At 38.6% G+C, this 27,525-nt stretch overlaps 1 protein-coding gene and 1 long non-coding RNA gene across 2 annotated transcripts in view; one reads left to right on the forward strand and one right to left on the reverse strand.

Annotated features, from left to right (window-relative positions):
* tasora (transcription activation suppressor a) overlaps window positions 1-27,525 on the forward strand; it is an 89,322-nt gene that overhangs the window by 10,823 nt on the left and 50,974 nt on the right. Inside the window, 12 exon segments of the mRNA XM_030135005.1 lie at window positions 2,672-2,817; window positions 4,927-5,019; window positions 5,870-5,942; window positions 6,900-6,991; window positions 9,409-9,540; window positions 13,760-13,843; window positions 13,845-13,891; window positions 14,415-14,446; window positions 16,661-16,763; window positions 19,379-19,482; window positions 22,000-22,103; window positions 26,997-27,069. Coding sequence (XP_029990865.1) covers window positions 2,672-2,817; window positions 4,927-5,019; window positions 5,870-5,942; window positions 6,900-6,991; window positions 9,409-9,540; window positions 13,760-13,843; window positions 13,845-13,891; window positions 14,415-14,446; window positions 16,661-16,763; window positions 19,379-19,482; window positions 22,000-22,103; window positions 26,997-27,069 — 1,083 coding nt within the window.
* LOC115419615 (uncharacterized) lies at window positions 12,606-13,202 on the reverse strand. Its single transcript, XR_003935453.1, has 2 exons — window positions 13,009-13,202; window positions 12,606-12,654 (listed from the first exon to the last, which is right to left on the reverse strand). It is a non-coding gene; the product is annotated as an uncharacterized LOC115419615 (long non-coding RNA).

Consider the following 27,525-nt stretch of genomic DNA (forward strand, 5'->3'; position numbering starts at 1 on the left):
ATCATTAACACCTAAACTTTAAAAACAAGGTTACAATGGGCTAAGGAAAAGCAATCGTGGACTGTGGATGACTGGATGAAAGTCATTCAGTGATGAATCGCGAATCTGCATTGGGCAAGGTGATGATGCTGAAACTTTTGTTTGGTGCCGTTCCAATGAGATTTACTATGAAGACGACCGCCTGAAGAAAACATGCAAATTCCACTGTCATTGATGATATGGGGCTGAATGTCAGGTAAAGGCACTGGGGAGATGGCTGTCATTACATCGTCAATAAATACACAAGTTTACGTTGACATTTTGAACACTTTTCTTATTCCATCAATTGAAAGGGCATTTGGGGATGATGAAATAATTTTTCAGGATGATAATGCATCATGCCATAGAGCAAAAACTGTGAAAACATTTCTTGAAGAAAGACACAAAAGGTCATTGTCATGGCTTGCAAATAGTCCAGATCTCAATCCAATTGAAAATCTGTGGTGGAGGTTGAAGAAAATGGTCGATGACAAGTCTCCAACCTGCAAAGCTGATCTGGCAAAAGCAATCAGAGAAAGTTGGAGCCAGATGAAGTCCACGCCTCTGAGACTGCGAGCTGTTATAAAAGCCAGAGGTGGTGCAACAAAGTACTAGTGGTGTGTTGAAGTGTTCTTTTGTTGTTTTTTTTTCATGATTCCATAATTTTTTCCTCAGAATTGAGTGACTCCTTAATTTTTTCCTTCTGCTTGGTCTAAAAAAGTAACTGTTACTGACTATCACATCTTTTTTTCTTGATTTCTTTCAGTGTTTCTTAAAGCCAGAAAGTTGCCATTTGAAATGACTTTAGTTTTGTCTCATGTCTGTGATCTGCTTTTTTCAACAAAATTAAACAACTGAATTAACATCCTCCGAGACTTGTGATTCCATAATTTTTGCCAGGGGTTGTAGTTCATAGTTCACTTTTCCACAGTGGTGTGAAACTGTGTCACATCATCTGTCTTTATATTTAGTCTATTCGTTTGGACTGAGAAGAAAGAGCTGCAGGGGGAAAACGTTTTCATTTGTAATGTGAATATGTAACAGCAGAACTCCATCACGTCAGACCATCTGTCAGGACTGTACAAAATCATGACATTAAGTAATTGAATAAGTCAAATTGTCTTTGAACATATAAATCATCAAGTGTGTCCATAGAAACAGCTGTTTGTCACTATAGTCCCAGTACTATCTGAACATTGAGTGGGTGTGTTTGCATCTCACTTGAACCCTGAGGGACGGACCTGCTGCACCTTTTTTTTTCTTATTCTATGGAGAATTGGCATCTTTGACACATAAATGTAGCTGCGATCCTGGTGTAACTGAGGTGGGCTGAAGACTGTGGGGACGTTACTGACACACTGGGATTTGTCTCATTGTAAATTTGACACTAAATGTGAGCAGATCTAAACGTGTAAATGTCTGGTCTGAACATAATTTGCATTAATGAACTGATGATAGTTTTTTTTCTGACGATATTTTTTTTTTCTTTTCCCCTCTAAAACTCGATTTCCGATTTAGATTTTTAGGTAAAACCTACAAAGACAACAGAAGTCAGCATGTTGTTTTCATGAGCTGAGGATCAGGGTTCAACTGATGCTGACCCTGCAAGGCACTGCTCCCTACCTCAAATCTGTGATGGTATCACGTGATGGGCCCACAGAAGTGATACCAATGTAAGTCAGTGACAAGCATCAGTCATGCATGCATGCATCGACTACGTAATATGAGTGATCCCCATGCGGTTATATTTAAATTGGGGAATCCATGCATGGAAGAGACCAACCCAGGATGCAGGATTCCCCTGGAGCTGGTGGATGTGGCTGAGGAGAGCACTGTCTGGGCTACTCTGCTGAGGCTGCTGCCCCTGTTACCGGACCGGAAGAAGACAGTACAGTATAGATCAGTGAGACCACGTAAGATGAGTGAATCCCGTCAGTATATTTGAATTGGGGGATCTGTGCTTGAAACCACGGCTTACATTGATATCACTACTGCGGGCCCATCACAGATTTAAGGTCCGTGGTTCATTACATGGACTTCTGTGAAAGACCGCCCCCAACAGTTAGGAGGAGGAGCCCTACGGTCTCCCGGCAGGTGTGTGACTCTGAGGCGCGAAGCACGTATTGTTTGGCAACCCTTGCTGTAGCACGTCTATGGACAGATGAGTGCAGGTTTTGTATGGGGGTGCGTTTTGTTCTGTGCCTTAGTGATGCACGAATCAGTGGGTTACCTGCAGGTTTGGGTCGGGGCGGGTCAATTCCACAAAAGCCCTGCGGGTTGAAAGAAACCTGACTCGCGCATCACTACTGGACCATAAAGTGAAAGTGAAACTTATGGATGCTTTTCTAATTCCTCTAAGCCTCCTGCTGTTGTGCAGCTAATTTTCCTTTTCCCCACCTTCAGAAACTTTGAGGGGGCAGGACGTTTGTTAACCCCCCCCCCCCCCCCAAGAACTGGGCCCAGATCAGACCAATCTTGTGACTAAATCTGATCCGATCTTCTAAAAAATGCCAGTTCGGCAGCCGATACCGATCTTTAGATTGGATCGGGACATCCCTAGTCAGTACATATACATATGGGAAATACACACTGATGTATCGTGTTGTCGACTAATCTGTGATATTTTACTGATGTTGTGTCTTTTGTCTCTCAGCTCTGTTCCAGAACATCTCTGCTGAATCCAGAGAGTATGAGGACATGTTGACCATCCTGACGTCCAGCTATATGGATGCTGGCTCTGCAGGGTCCTTTATCTACAGTAACCCCCGCCTTGTCCACAGCGAACAGTTGGAGAAGGAGGTCAGTGCACCATTCATATGCACATACCTTAGAAAATACTACACCAGTATACAGTAGAATTGCTGCATTATTACAGCAGTGGTTATTACTCTTTCAGTTATTTCTTTAACACCTGCCAGGCCTAGATTTTCTTTTTTTCTTTTTTTTTTTTACGATAAAAGTGTCAGAAAATGTCTTTTTTGTCTGTTTTTTTTTCACATTTTTTCAGGAAGAGCTAAACTTTCAATATCTGTCCATTAATTATCATTATTATATGTAATGAATGCTTAAAACTGTGTTATAGCAAAAACAAAAAAAGACTTGATTTTTAAAAATCATATTTAGTATAAAAAAAAAACTGTAAATGTTCATAATGAAATTTTATAAGATTATACAAATAAACGTCCTACTGTTTTCCATGTGTTCAAACATTTGAGTTTGTCTAAATCATTCTGTGTCCATGTTCTTGTTATTTTTAGTTCTTTCTAGTCATTTTTATCCAGTTCTAAGTAGAGTTTCAAAATGCAAAACAAAAGAAATGGGAGTTAGACAAAACATTTTGAGTAAGCAATTTATTGAAAACAGTTAAACTGAAATAGGCTGTTCATCAGCCTATGAAAAGCTTAAGACCACAGCCTTTAAAAGCCAAAATCTCTGCAAAAATGCAGATGCATTGTCGTTTTCTGTCAGGTATTCACACTGTCACAACCTCTTGATGGAAAAGGCAAAAAAGCTGTCTCTCTTTGAACATGGTTGGATTGTTGAGCTGCATAAGCAAGGCCATTTGCAACGTGCCATCATTGCTGTGGTTGGATGCAGTAAGACAGTCATTTTGAATCCATTGTCTGGAACTGATGTCCATTTTTGTAAACTTCCCTTGCTATCCATCCCCAAATGTTCTCAGTTGGATTTAAATCAGGGGAACACGCAGGATGGTCCAAAAGAGTGACGTTATTCCTCTGGAAGAGATGCTTTGTCAGGTGGGCATTGTGAACTGCAGCATTGTCCTGTTTTCAAACCCAGTCATTACCACACAGACGAGGGCCCTCAGTCATGAGGGATGCCCCCTGCAACATCTCCACATAGCCAGCCGCTGTTTGACACCCCTGCACAACATCCTCCAGCTTAGCGCTGGTGAAATTTTACCACGTAACTTTTTTGTTCCATAACCCTCAGGATCTTTTATGGAATTCAAAATGAATGGGCGAACTTCAGCAGCGATAGCATGTTGCTAGAGGCCTTGCTTATGCAGCTCAACAATCCAACCACGTTCAAAGAGAGAAAGCTTTTTTGTCTTTGCCATCAGGAGGTCATGATAGTGTGAATTCCTGACAGAAACTGATATTGAATTCACATCTTTGCACAGATTTTGGCATTTAAAGTCTGTGGTCTTAAACTTTTGATCAGCTGATAAACAGCCTACTTCAGTTTAGTTGTTGTTTCCAATAAATTGCTTACTCAATTTTTTTTTTTTTTTTATCTCACTCCAATTTCTTCTTTTTGCATTTTCAAACTCTACTTAGAACCCTCTTAAGATCAAACAGTGCAAAATGTAAATTCATATAATTTTTCAACTGGTTTTAAAATTTTGATCAGGTGTGTAAAAATATACATACATTTATAGACTATTTACAACTAATATACAACTATCAATGAACTATACAAACCACAAAAATACAGATAAAACAGTGGAAAAAAGGTGAAACTCAACAAAAGCACATCAAAACACACTAATGGAACACTCCAAAACAGCACTATCACTATTGTATACAATTATTTACAAGAATTCACCACTAAAAGCCTTGCTAAAACGCTGCTAAAAGCAGTAAGTGTCATTGATCACCTGCTATTGTCTGTCCTGCTCTGGTCTGTTGGTCTAAGCTCCGCCCAGTTTCACCCCTTCCCCACAGGGAATGCAGGCCTCTACCATAAAGTGTTCTATAGCGTTTGAAAGTTCAGAATCTCACCTTTACAATGCCATTTGAATTTTGTTGATAGCAAATGGTAATTTGAATGCTGTAAAGTGCTGAATGTAGCGCCAGAGACACAACCGTCGTAAAGGGGTTAAACAAATAATGGTGGGGGAAACACTGGTGTTTACTTCTGTGAATTTGTCTTTGTGTGTTTCAGTTTGTTGATAAAAGGAGGGAGATGAAGGCAGATGGGAGAACAGACAAAGAGTTGGAGGAGGGATACTGTTTCCTCATGGCTGAATCACAAAAGGTGACTATCACAAACTTACCTGCATGAGAGAAAGATCAGTGGTGTGGTGGCACAGTGGAAGCACATTCACCTCACAGCAAGAAGGTTTAGGGTTTAATTTCAGTCAGATCAGACCCTTTATGTGTTGAGTTTACAGTTTCCATTGAAATGGCATGGAGAGAACAGGTCAAAACAAGCATATATAGGCTATGTAGGTTATCTGTGTAAGTTCTCATTTACCCAGGTCATCGTTCTGTTGAACCTAAAAACTACCAAGAACTTATGTAGGCTAATTCTTCTTTTGGTTCCCCTGTCCACGGTGCCTTTATTGTGCAACAATATGAATAAAAAGCCAGTACATCAGAAAATAAAATGACTAAAGATGACTAAAAGGTAAAATAAGACAATAAAATATAAAATTTAAATAATAAATAGAATTAAAAAATAATAAAAAGTAAAATAGGAATAGAACTAAAGTAGAATAAAATAAAAAAGGAAATAAAATATGAATTGACAATATTTACAATACAAACAGTTTATATATCTGTGAATATTAACAGTGTGTATATCTATGAAAGTCTATAAAAACAGTGCATTTGTATCTGAATACATTTTGAATAAAACATTACATTTTTGTAAGAACAGATGATTATTGCAGGATTTATTGCAAATAATTCACATTTTGCAGGGTTATTGCACATTATTGGAAGTGATTGCATGAGGATACTAATGCTAATGCTAGGTGCGGTATGTATGTATTTGGAGGGATGAAGAGACTCAGAGACCAAATCCAGCTATGGGGATAATAAAATGAGTTTAACCTTCTTGTAATCAAACCTGGTGCTGATGTTTTCTTCTGTTTGTGTCAAAGCTACAACCGCTGTGTGAGAAGGGGTTGTCGGTGGGTCACAGCTGGGTCACAGTGCTGGGAGATCCTGCTAAAGGTACAACTCAACTTGTTCATCAATTGCTCTCAATTGTACCCTTTTTGGATAGTAAACAGCAGCTAGACATGGAGAGATTCACTGATTTGAGTTGGTGGTCCAAGACAGACGTTTGCAATGCGACTGCACCGGTGGCTTCAGTGTGCATACAACTGGGAATATAGCTGCTGGCTAAATGCGCGTGTCTGCATCAGTAAAACCCATGGTTACATTGATTATTACATAGTTTATCTCCTCTGCACCTTTTTGAGGTGCCTTGAACGCTCCATCACTATCTTTTTCTGTTTTGTTATTAAAACATACAGGAGCTGGGTGGTGCAGCCGTAGTTAGTAAACCGCAAACATAGAGGGAAGTGAGACAACAGGTGAAGAGATATTCAGTGTGATACTTCGGGTTTTTTTAAGAAGGAAGATGGAAAACTTGACAAGACATCCACGATTTGCAAACAATGTTGTTAAAATATGTTAGCAGTACAATGAACATGGCAACTCACATGAAAAGGTATTTGTATTTGTTAAATATTTGTGAGAAATACAAATCCAATACCTCTGTATTTTTATTTTACTTTTAATTGTTTAATTTTTTGGATATAATCGGAAATTAGCATTGAAACGACTGCTCTGTATGTATAAGATATCTTGGCTCAATAAAAGCATTTGGAGAAAAAAAAAAATTCTATTTTTATAAGTCTCAAATTTTCATGGCATTCAATGTGGATGGAAAAGTATGATTTTCATTGTGCAGATAAACCTGTTTCTCTACTGAACACGTGACAAAAAAAAAAATCTTTGATTCTTGAATCTTTGAAATCATTTAGTTCGAGTTTTGTTTGTACAGGAAAGTGTTCATCTCTTAGTCTTTTTCATGTGTTAACATTTGATTGGAGCTTATCTGCTACCACTCAGTTGACGTGACCTCTGACCTTTTGTTGTGTTCCTCTTTGGTTGTGTCCACAGGTGTGTATCTGTCCAGATATTCAGACCTACTCCAGGTGAATCTCTTTACCCCTGGAGCCTCAGGGGACATCATTATCTTCAAAGTGATGAAGGTACAATCACTGGTGATCCGTTTTGTTTTTAGGTCATTTTATAATAACATTTAGTTGATAATTAATTGTCATATAAAGAGTTCTATTCATTGCTATTGAACATTGGGAAAAGTATAAACAGATGGTGTCACAGTTCTACAGACAGGTGCACTTAAACACAAGAAGAAAGAGATGCAATGAGTTAAGTCACTTAAAGAGCTCCAGGTTTGGTTGAAACTGTGTAGAATGACAGAAGCTTCAGTAAAAATATGAGTTTTCCGTTAGATTTATCCAGCTGTTTGAATGCAGGTAAATAAAAATGATTGTCCTCTTAATCTGTGAAAAGGCCTAAACATTGCAGCATTAAAACAATTCATATCAAAGTCACTTCCTTTATTTTAGGATTCATTTAAAACTTGAGTGTCTACAGTTCAGAGGGTTTTAGGAGAATCTAAATGCATAAAGAATTCAGTTCATCCGAGAGTTTTGTCTGATTTTACTAAAATTATTGGATATCCGTGAGCAGAAGGGGTGGGGTATTAGTAAGCCCCGCCTTCTTTTTCACTTATTGTATTAGAGCTACTGTTGAAAATTAGTTTCTATTAAATATGCCTTATCGTTAAAATGAACGTCATATTGCTCAGCCAGGTCTTGCTAATATCAATCAAGTTTTTGCTTCTGGAAATTGTGAAAAATACCTAAATAGCAAAATAAAGATTATTCCTCTGAAGAACTTTTCTGCACAAAAAAAATCCAGAATCCAACCTGTTTACATCTTGTACAGTAATTGTGAATGTGTTTTTAGTGGTGTGTTGCAAATACTTTTGCTAAAGAAAGTTTTTCCTTTTTTTTTTTTTTTTTTTTTTTTTTTTTTTTTATGAAGGTCTTTTTTTATTTTCAATTTTCAAATGTATAACAAGAAACAAACAACTTGAACATGAAACTGTTGTATCCAGTTCCTATCCAACTGCCCCTCCACCCACTCCACCCACCCCAAGGACTGGACCTTCGTTAAGTTTATATACAGCTGGACATAATATACTTGCATACAAAAATACATAAACTCCATTCAAATATATATACAGACACATACATATATATGTACACATATACACACGTGCATATTTGTAACTTCACATACACATGAATAAGTAAGGGTAAAGAAAATTTAAAATGAATGAATTAAAAAATGAATAAGTGAAAAGGTACACAGATATTGGTGTTAGAGATGTAATGATTAGAGATTTTGGTGCTATGATTATTGTCAGAGAAATAATTGCGGTTTCACGATAACGACAATTATTTTGTGCAAATTCATTTCACAACAGTACTTATTAGGGCTGTCACTTTTTATTCTAACTTCGAACATTCGAGCATGAGGTGAAAAGTTTGAATTCGAACTGTAATTACCTGTTTGAATTTTGGCTGTAGTCTCTACAGGCGCATCAGACTATTTTAGATAGTTTGCCTTGTGATCAACAGAGCGTGTTTACTGCATCAATTCACAAGTTAACCCTCCCGAAGCTTGACAATCTGAACTGCTGGAAAAGAATGGCCTGACTCTACGAAAGCTATGCAGCCAGATTGTTGTGACTGAGTTGTGCAATGGTTGCCTGAAGCTGTGTAAATGACGGCAGGGAAGGCAAACTCTTTGGAAACAAAAGTGAGCTTGCATCGAAAATATATTTACCATCAAGACAATTCAGAAATACCTCCGCCCCCTCACAGTGAACCTTCACTGTGCACTTCGTTGTGTCTGAACATAACGTTACTGTTTGACAACATGCCTGCAAGCTCATTTGCTAGCTTACCACCCACCTGAGGCAGAAGAGCCACCGTGTTCTCTTAAACATTCTCAGAAAATATACAAGCCAAATGCAAAATCAATCTACAGACGCATACAAGCAAAATTAAATATTGTACACAGAGTTGCTTGTGGAATGTTGAATGCAGCACTTGTGTAACGTTGCTTTCATTCTGTTGCTTTTGTTCCATGCGGGAAGCACATATTGGCGTGTTTTTGGTTTCCGCTCTTAATCTACTATACTTTATGAGACACTTTTTGGCAGCTTTGTCGATTAATTAACCATGACGTTTAAAATCGCGATTCATTGGAACACCGTGACATCATTATAACCCTATTTGGAGTTACACAGATTTGTTGGTAGCTACCATGCCTTCTACAAAGCTGATAGATGGCTGCCAAGTGGCATCAAACTTTCTGGTGGAACCCCTAATTAAAGAAAGTATTTTTGAATCAAGTTTTGTCTGCAGTTGATGTACTCAATTAAAATCATTAATTACACGTAACATCAACACAAATGGGCTTTTAATGTTGTTTTATCCATGTTACCAAGTTGCATTTACAATGAAAACAAATACAACAGATTAGACGATATGTTTGTGGTGGACACACTCAGATGTACTTGGTCTTTCAGGGTAAGGTGAAAAGCATCTATGAGAACATGAAGAACCTGTTGGATCCAACTCCTCGCTTTGATAGTCATCTGTCCAAGAACACCAGCAAAGTCACGGCACTCACATCCTACCGTGCCTTCGAACTCACACAGGTACAAACACTCCAGAAAACCTCCAAATGGAATAGAACCCTACCTGGAAACTCAAGTATTCAGACTTCTGGTTTGTACACTGAGCAAAAATATAAGTTCCCCAGGAGACACTGTACATGGTTAATATAATTGGATGATGAACAATATATGAAATCATACACAGTTTATTTAGTCGATCCATGTGGTACAGGTTGGTTTCTGTTATGTCATGTAGACACGGTGGGGGATGGTTGAAACCAATCACCACTCAGTAGGTTATGTGTCTAGTATGTTATGTGCCCAGTATGATGTGTTGTTTGTCTTAGTATGTTGTGTGTGTCTAGTATATTGTGTTGTGTGCCTCAGTGTGTTGTGTGTCCAGTATGTTGTGTATGTCTAGTATGTTGTGTTGTGTGTCTCGGTATGTTGTGTGTCCCAGTCTCTGTTTTTCAGCTTTTAGGGTACACGTGTAAAAGGCAGGGGAGTGAGGCAGCAGGCAGGCAGGGCTGTGATGCTGCTAGTGACCCATACATTTTTGTATGAGGAGTGTAATAAACAGCAAGCAGCCTTTACTCTAGGGCATTTGCTGATACCTGCCTGCCACAAGCCTAAACGCTTAGGTATAATAACAATGAGAATCAGGAAAAAGGTCAGAAATCAGCTAATTTTAACATTTCAAAGTAAAAATTTGGATCAAATGTAGTTTTCAAAAAGTACTATCCAACCATATAATTTTGATGTGAAAATGATAAAGTTCAGAAAACTAGAGGCTTGATGTTGTGTAGACCTACAGGGGTTGGACAAAATAATGGAAACACCTTCACCTCAAGATGATAATGCCCCAATCCATACAGCTAGAATTGTTAAAGAATGGCATGAGGAACATTCTAATGAAGTTGAGCATCTCGTATGGCCGGCACAGTCCCCAGACCTCAACATTATTGAGCATTTATGGTCAGTTTTAGAGATTCAAGTAAGACGTCGATTTCCACCGCCATCATCTCTAAAAGAGTTGGAGGGTATTCTAACTGAAGAATGGCTTAAAATTCCTTTGGAAACAATTCACAAGTTGTATGAATCAATATCTCGGAGAATTGAGGCTGTAATTGCCGCAAAAGGCAGACCTACACCATATTAAATTATATTTTGTTGATGTTTTAAGGTGTTTCCATAATTTTGTCCAACCCCTGTATATTGCCAGCAGCTTCCCTCAAACCTCTGGCTGCCTAACAATTTCAAAGAAGGAGAATCAAGAAAAATGCTACAAAAATGTTGGATTTAACTTTTCAAGTCAGAATTTTGATTAAAGTGTAGTTCTCCAAAAGTACTTTCAGAATATATAACTTTCATAGAAGAAAACTTACTTTTAGAGAGATGGAGAAATTCATCTGCAGCTGAGTATGGCAGAATGACCTTCTCCAACTGACTGGTAGTCACACACTATGAGAATCCTAAAGGTCCCTGGTTTACCCAGAATACAGACATCTTTACCAGTGAAATTGTACACAGAGTTTAGACAAAGTACTTCCAGGTTATCAAATCCATGTGTCTTTATAATTTGGTTGTCAGGGAGATGGCCCGCAGACCCAAGGGGTCTGGATCTCATGTGAAATTAAGAAACAGACATCATGATTACAAGTTGTTGTAAATTGCTAAATACACACCAATTGATGGCAAATTTGATATGGATGTTTTGCTTACCTTCTTATCTGTCTGCAAATGTCAAAATAATTAGGATCTGACACCTTAGAGCCATGCCAGGGAGGAGAATGTGTAGAAAGTGTGAGTGTCTTGTTACAGTGGAGAATGCGAACATACCACTTTTGTGAAAAAAAAGACACCTTAAAATAGAAAAAAAAAATTTTTAAAAGCACAAATATTTGTACACATGCATTTATTTCAGATTCTGTTGATTAAATACATAATTGAGTGATTACTGTGTGGTAATAACTTTAGGAGCTATTCAGTTTTAAAAGTTGAGAGGTCCTGCTTGTAGTGATTGATACCTGTAAGATGAAAAACAGAGAGTATGTTATGTGTCTCAGTATGTTGTGTATCCAGTATGTTGTGTGTCTCAATATGTTGTGTGTCTCAGTGTGTTGTGTGTCCAGGATGTTGTCTTGTGTGTCTCAGTATGTTGTGTGTCCAATATGTTGTGTGTCTAGTATGTTGTGTTGTGTGTCCAGTATGTTGTGTGTTCAGTATGTAGTCTTGTGTGTCTCAGTATGTTGTGTATCTAGTATGTTGTGTTGTGTGTAAGCACTTTATTGAAAACAATTAAACTGAAATAGGCTGTTCATCAGCCGATCAAAAGTTTAAGACCACAGCCTTTAAAAGTCAAAATCTGCTCAAAAATGGGAATTCAGTGTAATTTTTTATCAGGTATTCACACTGTCGTGACCTCTTGATGGCAAAGGCAAAAAAGCTTTCTCTCTTTGAACATGGTTGGATTGTTGAGCTGCATAAGCAAGGCCTTTTGCAACGCACCAATGCTGCTGAGGTTGGACGCAGTAAGACAGTCATTTTGAATTTCTTAAAGATCCTGAGGGTTATGGAACAAAAAAGTCAAGTGGTAGACCAAAAAAAATGTCACCGGTACTGAGCCAAAGGATCTGATTGGCTGTCCATCAGGACACGGGATGTTCCCTAATTAAGGCCGTAACTGGTGCTGACTGCAGCCCAATAACCATCAGCGAGAGAAGGGCTTCAAGAACAAAAAACATCTTCAAAGGCCTTGTCTCCTTCAGTGCCACTAAATTGCCCATTTGGACTTTGCAAGAGAGCACCAAACATGGGACAGTGAAAGCTGGAAGAAAGTTTTATTCTCTGATGAGAAAAATTTTACCTTGACAGTCCTGATGGCTTCCAGCGTAACTGGCATGACAAGGAGATCCCACTTGGGATGTTTCTACATGGCACAGTGGAGGGGGCACCATCATGATCTGGGTTGCTTTTTCCTTCAGTGGAACATTGGAGCTTCAGGTTGTGCAGGGGCGTCAAACGGCAGCTGACTATGTGGAGATGTTGCAGGGGGCATCCCTCATGACTGAGGGCCCTCGTCTGTGTGGTAATGACTGGGTTTTAAAAACAGGGCAACGCTGTAGTTCACAGTGCCTGCCTTACAAAGGACTTCTTCTGGAGCAATGGTTCTCAACAGGTGTTGGGACATCTTCAGAGGGCATTTGGAACGAGAAAGCTCAGATGGGGGCGCTCAGGCACAAATGGGGGGCGTTAGTTACTGTTGTGCATTACATCATTATACATCTCTGGCCGAAGGAACCTCTGTCTGATGTATAACAGAGGCACATACTCCCACCTGAGCTTTACCTATTGAGCTATTTAACCCACCACATCCTATGCAAACCAGGTTCTGTCGCATTACTTATAGAATAATGCACCCCCGTCGCAATTTTTTTCAGGATACAGGGGGCAGCAGGAGGCTTCTGATGCCATTAGTGGGGCATTTGTTCAAAAAAGGTTGAGAACCACTGTTCCAGAATAACGTCACTCTTTTGGAACATCCTGCGTGTTCTCCTGATCTAAATCCAATTGAGAACATCTGGGGATGGATGGCAAGGGAAGTTAACAAAAGTGGACATCAGTTTCAGACAGTGGATTCAAATGACTTTCTTACCAACCTCAGCAGCAATGGCGTGTTGTGAGAGGCCTTGCTTATGCAGCTCAACAATCCGGCTACGTTCAACGAGAGAAACTTTTTTGCTTTGCCATCAGGAAGGTCATGACAGGGTGAATACCTGACAGAAAATGACATCGAATCCACATTTTTGCACAGATTTTATCTTTTAAAGGCTGTGGTCTTAAACTTTGATCGGCTTGATGAACAGCCTATTTCAGTTTAATGGTGTTTTCAATAAATTGCTTACATTTTGTTTGTTTCACTCCCATTTCTTCTTTTGCATTTTGAAACTCTACGTAGAACCTTCTTAAGATCCAACAGTGCAAAATGGAAATTCATGCAATTTTTCAGCTAGCCCTAAAAGGTTTGATCAGGAGTGTACTATGCATGGAGTGTTCTATTTCTGCTCAGTGTAAAACCTGTAGGAAGGAGGAACGTCACTTTTACCAGCTGAATCACCTTAAGAGGAACTAAGTAAGATTTGACCGTTTTGGTTCTTACTTTGCTGTTTTTTGCAATCATTTTTCCTCTGTAGAGCTATATCGTATTTATTTGTGGGCTGGCATTGTCTTGAAGCAAAAGACATTACTGTGTATGTTTCAGCAATACTTCTATGAGTATTTCTTTGATGAGCCGCGGCAGCGTCCTCGACAGATTTGGCCGTATGCCGTCATCTCCTTCCACTTCAAAGGGAAAAGACTCTGTGCTTCCCAGCAAACCTCTGGCCCCTATCAGGTATGAAGAAAGGTCAAAGGTCAACTCAGGGAGACAGGCACTGGCACTTCTATTCAGGGTCCATAACATGGTCAGTGTGTTTGTCTTAGTATCAGCCTTGTGCTGGAGGCTCAAGATAACGTAAAGGGGCGTTTGTTCAGAAAAGGTTGAGAAACCGATTTAAAGAACCCACCGATCCTTCAATGATTTGTTATTTTACTTGCATGCATTTTTTCACAATTTAATAACTTAACAATTTGGAATAATTCACTTATTATGATGTTGAAGCAAACTTTATGTTTATGTTTTAATGTGTCTACATCTATAAGATGATGTGTCCTGAGGTTTGGATATTTGTTATGTTGGGGTCATAATAATGGTTAAAACCATCTAGTTTCATCAGCTTTCAACCCACGCTACTAACGACCCTGTACTAATTAGCAATATTGGCTGATAACAGATACACTGAATATGTGACTGAATCCAAATCTTGGTTTGATAATTTCATGCTCACATTGATCATATGTCTTTGTGTGATTGACAGATCAAACAGCCAATTAGCAGAGGGGAGTAAAGGTGAGACCCTGGACTTTTTTGTTCTTGTTGATTTCTTTGTTGGTTTTATTCAATGCAGTCATTCAAATTATTTTTTCTAATTTGTTCAACATTAGTGAACAGTGAGAGACAAGCATAATCTCTCTCCAATAGAGTTGATCTAACAAAGCACAAACAATCATGTGCATGGACCTAAACTGTTAATGGGTGCGTCTGTGAAAAGCGGGTACATTGTTGATACCTGCACTTTGCTAGCTTTTTCAACCCACTAATAAAAGGTAAATTTAGACATATTTCCCCCAGTATGTACCTAATAATGACCTCAAATAATGCAAAAAGAATTACACTCTTGCTCTGAGCCATCCCAAAATAAATGATTTTTTAAAATAAAATATTGTGACCAAAAATAGGACCAAAATTGGGACATGAAAAACTACCTAGGTGTCAGTGCATTTTAATTCTTGAAATCATTGCTTGAAATGGCTTATATACCACTATAAAGACCATATGTTAAATTTGATGTCCTAGCGGTTTTTCTAACCCAGACATGCGGGTTTTTCATGAATTGGAAGTCTCATTCCAGGTTTTGTATGTAATCCATGGTGCGCATGTGCGTTATATGCAGAACCTGCCAGTTAAACGCAAATGGAATCGCGATTGATTTTGCAACAGTGGTCATTTGTGTGAAACACTCTGCCTTGCATAATTAGTTCAATTCCCAAAATATACCTGTGAGAGAATAAAGAGATAGTTAAAAAAAATGGTAGCACGTAATTTTCATGTCCTTTTGACCAGGTTACATACAGATTTTTGTATTAAATATAATGTAAAATAATATAAAAAATGTGTTTTATCTGAAAAATAGTTTCTCTTTTACCTCAGTAAGTATTATTTTTAAATAGACCCAAGGTGCTTCCAAACTTGCTTCATAACATTATGCCGCATTTCCACTACGTGGAACTGGCTCGACTCGGCTCGGCTTGGCTCGACTTGACTCGGGTACTAGGTCCTATTCCTGGAGACCATTTCCGTTACAGGATACTACCGACTTTACAGTACCTGGACTTCATAACGATGCGGTGCATTACTTCCATGTCATCTGCTCACAGACTTGCTGATAAACTTGCTCGTTGCTTGTTGTCTCATCAAACTCACGCTGAATTTTTACATCTGAATCTCCTGGACTGACCATGGTGTAGTTTTGCGGGCTGTCATCATGTGGATTAACCTACCGTTATATTTACTGTAAACTTCCGCATCTGTTTTTTGTAAAATGGCGGGTCCCAGGGACGACTCTTTGACCAATCAGTGGTCTGCAGTGTGTACACATCACATTTTAGTATCTGGTCCCCAGTCCTGGAACCTCGGTGGAGGTGATGCCAAAAAACTAGTACTGGGTACCAGATTCCAGGCCCTTTTTTGGAATGGAAATGCAAAAAGGCCGAGTTGAGTTGAGCTGGTACCACGTAATGGAAACGCGGCATTAGTCTACATCTGGTTTGAATTTTTAGTTCCCATGTCCTGTTTTTAGGAACCAGTTTCAAAGAAGCACCCACATACTAACATCATACCTGTGATCAGTTCATCAGCTGATAAAATAAAAGTAAAATGGACCCAAACCTTTAGTTAGTAACTGATTTAAAAACTGTACAACGTGAAAGTGCTGATGTTTAACCTTCATACCTTAAAAGATACTTGTTATACCCCTGCTCGCCCATAGGGGGGTATACAGTAATACCTGGAATTCTGTCTGTCTGAGATTTTGTCCGACTGATTTCTCCAAACTATTCACCCAAGCCTTTCCAAATTTTTCACATATTTTCTTTACCACCAGAAGAGGTAACATGCAGAGTTTAATGGCTCAGTTTCAGGGTTTGTTTTATTTGTCCAACAGATTTCGCAAAGAGTATTCACCCTATTCTTAAGACAAAGTATGATCAGATTGAAAGTTACACTTGGACAGAATAATTTTTGTCTTGGTTTGACTGAACGACGAAAGGACAGTAATTGACACAAGTTTAATCTAGTTTACAGTTATCTTTTCATTTCAATCCAGCATTAAACCCTGACTAGGCAGGGTATCAGTGAGAAGGTATGGTTAAGTGTTGTGTGGTGGGGCGGGGCGGGTATTGGTAAGCTCTGCCTACCTTTCCAATGGTGATACTTGGTTTGATCGCATTGCGTATGGAGATGTTGATGCTGTTGCTTGATGCTACACCCCCTGTGTTGTCTCAGATCTGTTCACGGTGTGGAATGGAGATCTGGTGAAAGGGGAGCGTCTCCTCTTTCAGGTCTGCCTTCGCTCCTCCTCTCCTCCCTTCATTCCCCACAACTGTGAGTACGAACTGCACAACCAAGTTTCTCTGACGATTCTTCTATAGTATAATTATTGGTGTCAAATAAGGCTGTAGAATAAACTACCAAACACCACTTACCTCCACTGTAAACTGTTATTAGATGTTATATGGTGGTTTTTGTTGCCTTTCCTATAGAAAGATCCACTTTACCAATGATGATCAGGTGTTTTTAACAGTTTTCAGGCAGTATTTCTCTACAGCATGGACCAATTTTTAGGAATTGATATCGTTAAGATTTTGTTGATTCAGACTCTTTATTGCCATTTAGTACATTTCCATCGTAGATATATGTAGGAACGAAATGATGATGCATTGGTCTAAAAAAAAACCTAAACACACAGAGTAAAACACTTATAGACAGAATAAAATAGTATAAAAATATATAAATATCTATAAATAAATAATGCCCATAATAAAATCTGTGATTAAAATAAAAAGTATACTAGGTCAATGAAAAAAAAAAAACAAACTACTAATAATAATACTACTGCTCTTATCGATACTACATGATGCTGTACACCTATCATATACCTGTGACAATATGCAGCGATGAAAATGAACTAACCACATGAACTCCATATTATACTTTCCATGGGTGTGTACCAGATAAACCCAGAGCCTGAAGCTTCTGAAACCAAGAGAAATGAACCCAACTCAATGAGATAATAGGAGTAGAAATGTTAACAGTAATAACTCAACAACAGTGGGCTGTGTGTGTGTGTGTGTGCGTGTATGCATGCATGTGTGTGTGTGTGTAATGACAGAAAACTGGTTCATGTACACTCTGAATCCACTCAGATTCTACAGTGATGCAGCTCTGACGTCTGTGTCACAAGGAGAAACATAAAGTCAGTACTGAGAAAAAGACGACACTGGCACAACATAATCCATTCATGAGATGAAGTAGAGCTTGACAGTTACCATTGAAAAGGACCCTGTGTCTGTCTGTTACTGTGCCTGCAAAAAAATCTACATATCTCAGTGTTTGAATGTAAACTACATGTTGTACGATGTCATTTATTGTGTCACCAATGATAATGCAGGGGGACAATGTTGTCTGGTCGAAGGCTAAAAATATCAATAATAAGTATTAGTTTAGTAATAATAGTGAGAATTTTAATGTACCCTGCAGACTCCTGATTACATATCATGATACATCTTGGTACTGAAAAATGTCCACACCTTTACTAATTGTTAGTATTTTTAAAATGGTGCTTAACCCATAAAGACCCAAGCATCCACCTTTAACCTACACCATCTACTGACTTAACTGTTTAATACCTGTTGACCCACTAATCCTATCAATCCGTGTTAATAATTGGTGTAAAATACAGTTTGTCATCTTTTCATGGTCATCAGATATGACCCACTTGGACGTTCAGAGGCTCCGTAGTGAACGTGGAAACACCATCATCTTCTACAACACTGATTCACCAGTAAAACCCATGGGGTTAGATCAATGACAGTGGATGGACGCACTGGGTTTATGTTCAGTTAATGAGAGATTTGAATGAAAAAGTCATTTTTTTCTCCATTTTCTCTGTTTCTGATCTAATAACTCTCAACTTTAATCTGAACTTTTAGGCAAGGCAAGGCAAATTTATTTGTATAGCACAATTCATACACAGGGCAATTCACGGTGCTTTATAAAAATGGAAAAAAGTTAAAAACACACAGTTACAATTAAAACATAATCAATATAACATAAATCACAGTTAGTTAAAATTAAAGTAAAGAGAAGAGTGCATATAGAACCCTTTCACTCATTCTATACACAGTTGAACAGAGCCGTTTTCTGCCTGGACTTAAGTTCTGCAAGAGTAGAGGCCTGTCTCACGTCATCAGGAAGACTGTTCCGAGTTTAGCTGCATGGAACTGAAACGCAGCTTCACCATCCTGACTCTGGGCACCAGCAAAAGACCTGTCCCTAAGGTTCTCAGGGTCCGAGATAGTTCATATGGGACCAACATGTCAGAGATGTAATGTGGTGCTAGACCATGGAGAGACTTATAGACCAGCAGAGCTGTTTTTAACGTCTCTTCTCTGAGCGACAGTAAGCCAGTGCAGAGATCTGAGCAACAGGACTAATATGGTCGTACTTCCTGGTTCTAGTGAGGACACAAGCAGCAGCATTCTAGATGTACTATAGCTGTCTTACAGTTCATTTAATAGAGTCAAGTGAAAAGGCCGTTACAGTAGTCTAACCTGCTAGAGATAAATGCATGGATAAGTCTCTCCAAGTCTAGTTTACAGTAAACCTTTGATCCAGCAATGGTTTTGAGAAGGTAAAAGGCTGATAAAGTTACTGATTAATGTGGTTGTTAAGTTTATGAACATCTACATGATCAGTAAATTAAATACCAGTAACAATACCTGATTTTTTTTCTTAAGAATGCAAAATACTGAGCCTAATATTCAAATAAATGGTGATAAATCACTTAAGAAAAGTTGAAAATAGGGAGAAAAAAATAATTTGGGAACTGACACGAAAGTAGCACTGCATCTTTATGGGTTAATAGACAAATGTGTAACAGTTTAAAAAAATGAGAGGTGAGTTGCGTGTTCTGAGTTGAATGTGTTTTATGTTTGTGTTCAGACCAGAGAAGCTGGACATCAGTTGGTTGATGAGGTTTGATCATGTGACCAGGCTCCTCCCCCCTGCTCTGTTCTCCTACAACTTGTACAACAGCAGCCACGAAGGTCAGCCATGGTCCTGTTGGTCTGGTTCAGTCCAGCTGACCCAAATGTTCTCATGATACACATTTTCATGTCAGTCGGTGTGTGTTCTTCCCACATTTGTATGAATCAACACTCAGCAAGTGTCTCAGTCCTGTCAGTTAATGCAACTGTGACGAGGAGATGGCAGATGCCAAGGTTCTCACCACCTGTGCAGATCAATACACCCTGACTGTAAAAGAGATGAAGCCTCTTATGTAACCAGCATGTTTCATGTTAGTGGCCTGATGCTTTGTTGAATGTTTAAAAATGATTACACTTCAACACTTGACAGATGCCAGCAGCATCTGGACGTCTGCTCTGTTGTCTCATCCTTAGAAGAATATAAAAAAAAACATGCTTGATTCAGGGATTTGTGTGTATTTATGCAGATTGGTGTCCATGATTCTGTGACATAAATATAAACTCCACCTGAATTTGTCCTTGAGCTCCATGATTGTATTGTATAGAGACCTCACTTCACTAGACTCACATGTTAAATACATGGTTAGTCCCATTGGCTTTTTTATTTATGTATTTATTTTTATTATCAAACCTTTATTTAACCAGATAAAATCCCATTGAGATGGAAATCTCTTGTTCAAGGGCAACCTGGCCCAGAGGTCAGTAGCACACACCATAGCAGGTATAAAAATCAGTGAAAACAGTACATTTAAAAAAACAGGCAATAATTTAGTAATAGCACAAAATAAGAGTTTCACAAAATTTTTAAGTGCAAGATCTGATTGAAGTCAGCAAACAATTAAAAACACAGGCACTGTCCAAAGGATTCTCTGTCTAGTCAATAAAACAGTACGAAAAAGCTTGTAGTGAGATGAGTTCTGGTATTTTCAAGAGTATTCCAGGCAAAACTGAAGGATTACTTTCCCATTTCAGTTGGAACCCAGGGAATGTTCAGATGATAAATATCACATGTCCATAAGCTTTAAGGACTATTGGTTCAGTGGAGGAGAGAAGATTAATATCGTTGTCCTCATATCATAATCAGCTAACATGGGCGGCCATGGCCCAGATGGTAGAGCAATAACCAAAGGGTTGGCAGTTCGAATCCCTTGGGCAAGACACTTCACCCTGCTTACCTCCAGTGCTGCTACTCACACTGGTGTATGAATGTTCGGTGGTGGTCGGAGGGGCCGTAGGCGCTGATTGGCAGCCACGGGGCAGGCTGACGGAGAGCGAATGAATATGGATCCTCTGTATGTGCTTTGAGTATGCGTTCATAGAAAAGTGCTATATAAATCTAATCCATTATTATTAAAACTCATCCACTATATGGATAAAGTATGTGGACCCTGTGAATTCAGGTCTATCTTTCTAAACGGGTCTGGGATATAAAACAATAATGACAAATGTTATAATATGTTTTATATTGAGATAAATATCATTGCATTGGCTAGTTTGGGTTTAAATTGTTATCTTTGCTTCCAAAATGCCTCGAGATGGTTTAGATTTCATTTCTCTCAACATTGATTTTTTAAAATTTATTTTATCCATGTCTATGATTTAAATGTTCTACTTCTAAATTTCTAAAATATTTTTCCTGCTCTGACTATAAACTAACCATCTACTTTCTTCACATCTCACTGAGGAAGAAAAATTTCCCATTAAACTTGAAGGAAATATTGATGTTTCTAAACTATATGGACATAAATATTGGAACACATGTCTACAGCTGTAAGATGTCCTGTTCATGATGATTTGACAAAGAAACATCAATATTAATAATCAATTTGATATTCATCCCAGTATAAAACTATATTATGACATCTAGATCAGACCACTGCTCACGAATGCGGTTCATCATCTTTTGCAGTTCTTTGTGAATGCGTTGGTTTTGGTGTTCTCGTATGAAAAAACCTCTAATAATCAGGCAAAAGTCTTGGATTTTAATTTTGTAATTAAATCAGTCAATCAATCAGTCGATCAATCAATTTTATTTATGTAGTGCCAAATCATTACAAAAGTTATCTCAGGGTTAGGGTTAACCCATGTATTAATCAATATACAGTACTGTGTAAAACTTTTAGGCGGCCTTTAGATTTGTTTTTGATTTTTTTATTCAGGTTTCACTCAACACCAGATGGCAGATGTTTTTGCCGCTTCTTCTCATGGGTCAGGGGTCACACTAAACACTGACTTTACCTTTACAAACCATTTAGTTCTGTTTTTTGTGTCTTCTAAGTCTGTGCACATATTTACAGTATTTCTTTGTACCTGAAGAAAGAGACTGAGAAATAAATTTATATGTTCATTTCAATGCTGCAAAAAACAACAAATCTAAAGGTGGCCAAAAATCTTTGCACAGTACTGTATATTTTTTTAAATGACCTCCAGTGAAGTGGTGCTACCTTTCATGTAAATATGATGGTGTGTGTTCTTTTTACTCACCCCTAATGAAAACCATGTTTTATTTGAATGAGTTTAAATAAACCTTTGGTGTGTGTTTTAGTTGTGTGTGTTTTTTGTGCATCTGTTGAGCAGTGGTGAAGGACGGTCACTACTGCAGCCTGTTGGAGGTGGTGGACAGGAGCCGATCAATGACCAGCATCACCAGACTGTTGAATGAGCTGGAGAGGAAGAGGGTGGTGAGTTCTGTGTTCTTAAATCATGGTTCAAGGTTACTTTATTTGTACCTATGGGTAGATTTGTTTTGCAGATGAGGTGATTGCTTTTGGCATTACAGCAAGACATACAGTGAACCTGTTAGGCAGGTACTTGATCGAGCTTCCAGACAGGACAAAAAGTGCATCATTCATTCAAGTGCGTGTTCATCATTTGGCTAATGTGACTCACAGCCGTTGGTCTGCTGGGAGAATATTCATATTTGAGAGCTAATGGATTAATTGTTGCAACCAAGGTTATTATCGTTAACGAAAACAACGAAATGACGAAACTAAAATTGTAAAAACATTTTCATTAACTGAAATAAATAAAAACTCTAATTAAAAGAAAAACACAATAACAAACTGAAACTGTATTGTGAGCTTACAAAACTAACTAAAACGTATAAAATTATGGATAAAATTCCCTTCGTTTTCGTCTTGTCAATGTCGGATTGATATGAAATTAATTTATTTGCTCCAGCATTTGAGCTGGCGGCACCATACCCACTTCAGTCTGTTATGTCTGGTCACTGGTGGTTTCCAGTCGTCTTCTGGTCCCCACTCTACATGGAACATACAGACTAAAGCTGGGACTCAGCAGCACAGTCCCTGTATGAGATTTACGTTAGTGATGCGTGGGGTCGGGTTTTTTTTTTTTTTCTTTCCTCACTGTGTGAGTGACAGAGACAGAGCGGAGCTAAATGACAGAGTCAGTGTTGAACTAGCATCCAGGTAAAGACTGGAGAGTTTATCACCATGAAAAGGCCTTCCAAGTCCTTAACTGCACAGTTTAGAAGAGGAGAAAAGAGGAGGATGAAAAGTAATCCAATTACAGAGGTATGGAACCTGTTATAATGTTAAAAAACGTTTGATGTTACTAGCTACAGCTAGCTGAATTGAAATGAAGCAAAGTTGGCTAATAATGGAACTGTAGATGATTAAGATATAAGATATCTGCTAAGGTGTGGTTTACTGCTGCTGAACTGGGTTATATATGTTTATAAGTGGTTTATATATGTTTCTATATGGTTTATATATGTTTCTATCTGGTTTAACTGTGGGTTAGCTGGTTTATATATGTTTCTATTAGGCCTGTAACGGTACATGTACCGAACCGAACCGTTTCGGTACACACCTGTTCGGTTCAGTACACAGCTGTACCGAAACGGGACAGTATATTGAGAAAAAGAAAAAGGAACGAAAGGCGTCGTTCTATGCGGAACTTTCAATCCGTGCAAGTTCCACATGGACATATGGAACTAGCGCACAATGACTCGAAATATGAAATAGCTGCTTCCATAAGGTTAAAAAAAAAACAAATATGATGTCAACCTGAAGGGAAGAGACTGAAGACCCTCCACCATCAGTACAGTCCTGTTTGGGATCAGTATGGGTTCAGGTGAAAGACAACAACAAGGAAAGAGACGCTGATGAGACGGACGTTGTTTGGCCCCTAGGAACTACGGAAGTTCTAAAACACTGATACTAGTTCTCTCTCTCTCTCTCTCTCCCTGTCTCTCTCTCTCTCTCTCTCTCTCTCTCTCTCACACACACGCACTCACACACACGGTGTATAATAGAGGAATAGAACCCGGGAGTTGGAAGTTGTAAAGGAGTTGAAAGGATGTAATTTCACTTGTGTTTCACGCCTGCGTTAGTTATTACATTAGTTTTGGACCGAACCCCCACGTATAACCCCCACCCACCCACCCACCTCCAATGGAAAAAAAAAAAAACAAACCCCCCCCCCCCCCCCCCCCGTGTTTTTGACAAATCGCACCCTGCACACCACACACACACACACACACAAGTACACAAAGTGGACTAAACAGTTTATCTGTCCTAAAATAAATAATTAGGTTAATTTATTTGTCAAAGTTGCTCTTCAGTTTGTTTAACTCTTTAAGTGCCAGACAGTTAAGGGGCTAATAAGCCTTAAAAGTGCCACAGAATTTGGCCGTTTTTCAGTATTTCACGTCGTTTTTATAATATTTGAAGAATCCTGCAGGAACCGCTCGTAACATCCGACCGATTGTTGATTAGATCCAAAACGCACCGGAACGCAGCCGATTCATTATTGATCGTAATTTGCATAATTTATAATAATAATAATAATAATAATAATCTTATTTATATAGCACTTTTCATACATTAAAACTGTAGCACAAAGTGCTTTACATATCAGTTGAAAAATCAGTAACCCGCCCCCCACCCCCACACCCCCCCACTCACCCCGCACACGCACACACACACACATTATACATGCAAACCACAAGCTCACACATACTTAAGAGACTGACTGAGCATGGGTAGACCAGAACAAAAATGTACAAGTAAAAGTAAACATCATTTAGGAGGCGCTGTCTCAGGAGCCATCCGCACCAGGAGGCAGCCGCCGACCCGGCGACCAGGCACCAGCAACACAGCCCCGCATCCAACTAGTGGTAGAGGCCCAACTGGGACCCTCACCCACCAGAAAGGAGCGGACCCCAGTGAGAGAAGGCGCCACAGCCCCGGAGTCCACAGCCGCCCCCCGGCATGGAGGGCTCCCTCTGATGAAACACCGGAGAATAAGAAACATTAAAAAGATATAAAATATTATTCGGTCGCGTGACCTCAAATTCCCCTCTGCTTGGTCTCAAAAGGGGACACAGAAAGAACGTCATCGAAATGTGAGAAAGAAATGGGGGTGGATGGTTTGTTTGTACACAATATGGCGTGTTCTCCAAAAGCCGATCTGATCGGCCCGTGGCACTTTACAGGTTGTTTTCGTAAAGCCGATTTAATCGGCCCATGGCACTGAAAGTGTTAAACAGAATACCAGTTTGCTCTCTGGTTAATGTTGCACTTCATGTGGATTTTTTTTTTTTTTCGTTATTTTAAAGCAGAATGTGAACTGACAGAAATGTGGTTAGATTTTTTGTTGTTTGTTCAAAACTTCCTTTCAGGGAAAAGTGCAATACTAATGTTTTAAAATACATTTAGTAATATTTATTTTCTGTTTGATTTATAGCAGCAGAATTATATTATTCCTGCTTTTCTATATTCTACTGTCTCCAAAAATTGGGGAAAGAATGTTCAAAATTCATAAATCCATTAAAGACATTTTGAGGGGGTTTTCTTTCTTCCCGTACCGAACCGAAAAAAAAAACGAACTGTGGCTTTCAAAGCCGAAAATGTACCGAACCGAAAATTTTGTGTACCATTACAGGCCTAGTTTCTATCTGGTTAAATGCTGGTTAGCTGGTTTATATATCTTTTTATCTGGTTTACTGCTGGCTGCTTTGTGCATCTCCTCTCACGCTTTGCACATCTTCGCACTGTTTTCACATAAGTGACGTTGTATATGGATTGCGCCCTCCCCAACCTGCTATAGGGAATTTATACATCCTACTGTACATGGGTTTGTGTCTCTGCTCAGTCAATGAGCCGCCCTAACCCCCTGACCCCCAAATAAAGTGTTCAGAGTGACCCGCTGATTCGCACCTCACTAATTTCTTTGAATAGGATGGTGAGGAAGATAAAATATATGAAATAACTAAAACTAAGCAATCAGAAAAAAACGATAACTAATAAAAACTAGCAAATCTGCTCTAAAAACAAATTAAAACTAACTGAATTAGAGAAAAAAAAAGTCAAAACTAATTAAAACTAAACTATAATTAAAAATCCAAAACTATTATAACCTTGGTTGCAACACTATATCAGATGACTGTTTGATAACTGGTGTGAACGATTTTGTTATCCTCATACCATAACTGCCTAAGTGATACAAAAATGGACAAAAGTATGTGGACCTGTTGAATTCAGGTGTTTCTTTGCTAACAGGGGTCTGGGATACAATATGACAAATGTCATAATATAGGGTTATATTGAGATAAATATCATATTGATAATTAATATTGATGTTTCTAGGTCGGTTCATCATAAATGGGACATCTTACAGCTGTAGACATGATGTGTCCCAATATTTATGTCCATATAGTTTAGAGACATCAATATTTCCTTAAAGTTAAATGGTAGATTTTTCTTCTTCAGTGAGATGTGAAGAAAGTCAATGGTTAGTTATGGTAGAAAATTATTATTTACTGTCAGAGCAGGAAAAATATTTAGAAATTTAGAGGTAGAACATCTAAAATCATAGTCATGGATTACCCCCCCCCCCCCCCCCCCCCCCCAAAAAAAAAACAAAAAAAAAAAAAACATCAATGTTTGAGAGAATATAGTCAAAACCATCTCTTGAGGCATTTTGGAGCAAAGATACAATTTAAAACAAACTAACCAATGCAATGATATTTATTCCAATATAAAACTATATTATGACATTTGTCATTATTGTTTTGTATCCCAGACCCCTGTTAGAAAAGAAACACTTGAATTCAGTGGGTCCACATTAGAGCTGCACAATATATCATTTGAGCATTGTCATCGCAGTGTTCGTGTGCACTATAGTCACATTGCAACGTCCTGCAATGTAGGAGGCAAATGCACTCAACCTGTTCTCATTTAAGTTCAGCTTATGTACCTAACACACACTGTGCACAATGATCCACCAATCACAGTCATTCTTCAGTTTGCCAAAGCAGTCCATGCCCCCTGCACATGGAGTGAGTCGGTGGTAACAACATTGAAAAATGAGGAAAGGAAACATAACTAGTTTGTTTGACCATTTACATCCGCACCACACAACTATCATGTCCTCCAGAGTAGTTTTTCATATCGCAATATATATTGCAGGGTTAAAAAAACTTGCAATGTCAGTTTTTTCCAATATCGTGTGCAGCCCTAGTCCACATACTTTTGTCCAGTTGTGTTTGACTTGGTAATTATGATATGAGGATAACGATATTTAACAGTCTTGTGTTTTCTGTGAAGGTTCTGGTGATTCCACTGACTGAGAGAGGCATCCTCTTCCTCCTGTCCAGTGTTCAGATGGCCATGCCCACTGGTACACACTGATACACCTGTTTCAGTATTCATTTATATAAATGCATTCTATTGATCTTGGAGATAGAAGGCCTCATTTCTACACTAGTTCACAACAGAGTTCTTATGTTTTTATTTGTGGTCTTGAGTTTGTCAGTTAAGTCTCTAATTTCAGGTTAGTTTGAGTTTATTTTATGTAGCTCTAGGTCAGGTTTTTTTTACACCTATATATGAGAAAAAGTCGACAGTCTGAAAAAGGCAATGATAAAAGAGCAGGGACATTAAAACATAGTTTGTGTTTCATTTGTAAATATAGAAAATGCTGCGATAAAGTCAATATGGGGCTAGTAATGAGATGAAATAATTAAATTGTGATGTGATTTTGGAAACAGTTAAAGGTGCGGGAGACTTTCGTGACCAATTTTTCATCAAATCTGTAAAACCTCAGTCATAGCCCAAGTATCAAGAATCTGTAAGT

This window comes from Sphaeramia orbicularis, chromosome 5 (assembly GCF_902148855.1).
Source record: "Sphaeramia orbicularis chromosome 5, fSphaOr1.1, whole genome shotgun sequence".
In the NCBI taxonomy this organism is placed as follows: Eukaryota; Metazoa; Chordata; class Actinopteri; order Kurtiformes; family Apogonidae; genus Sphaeramia; species Sphaeramia orbicularis.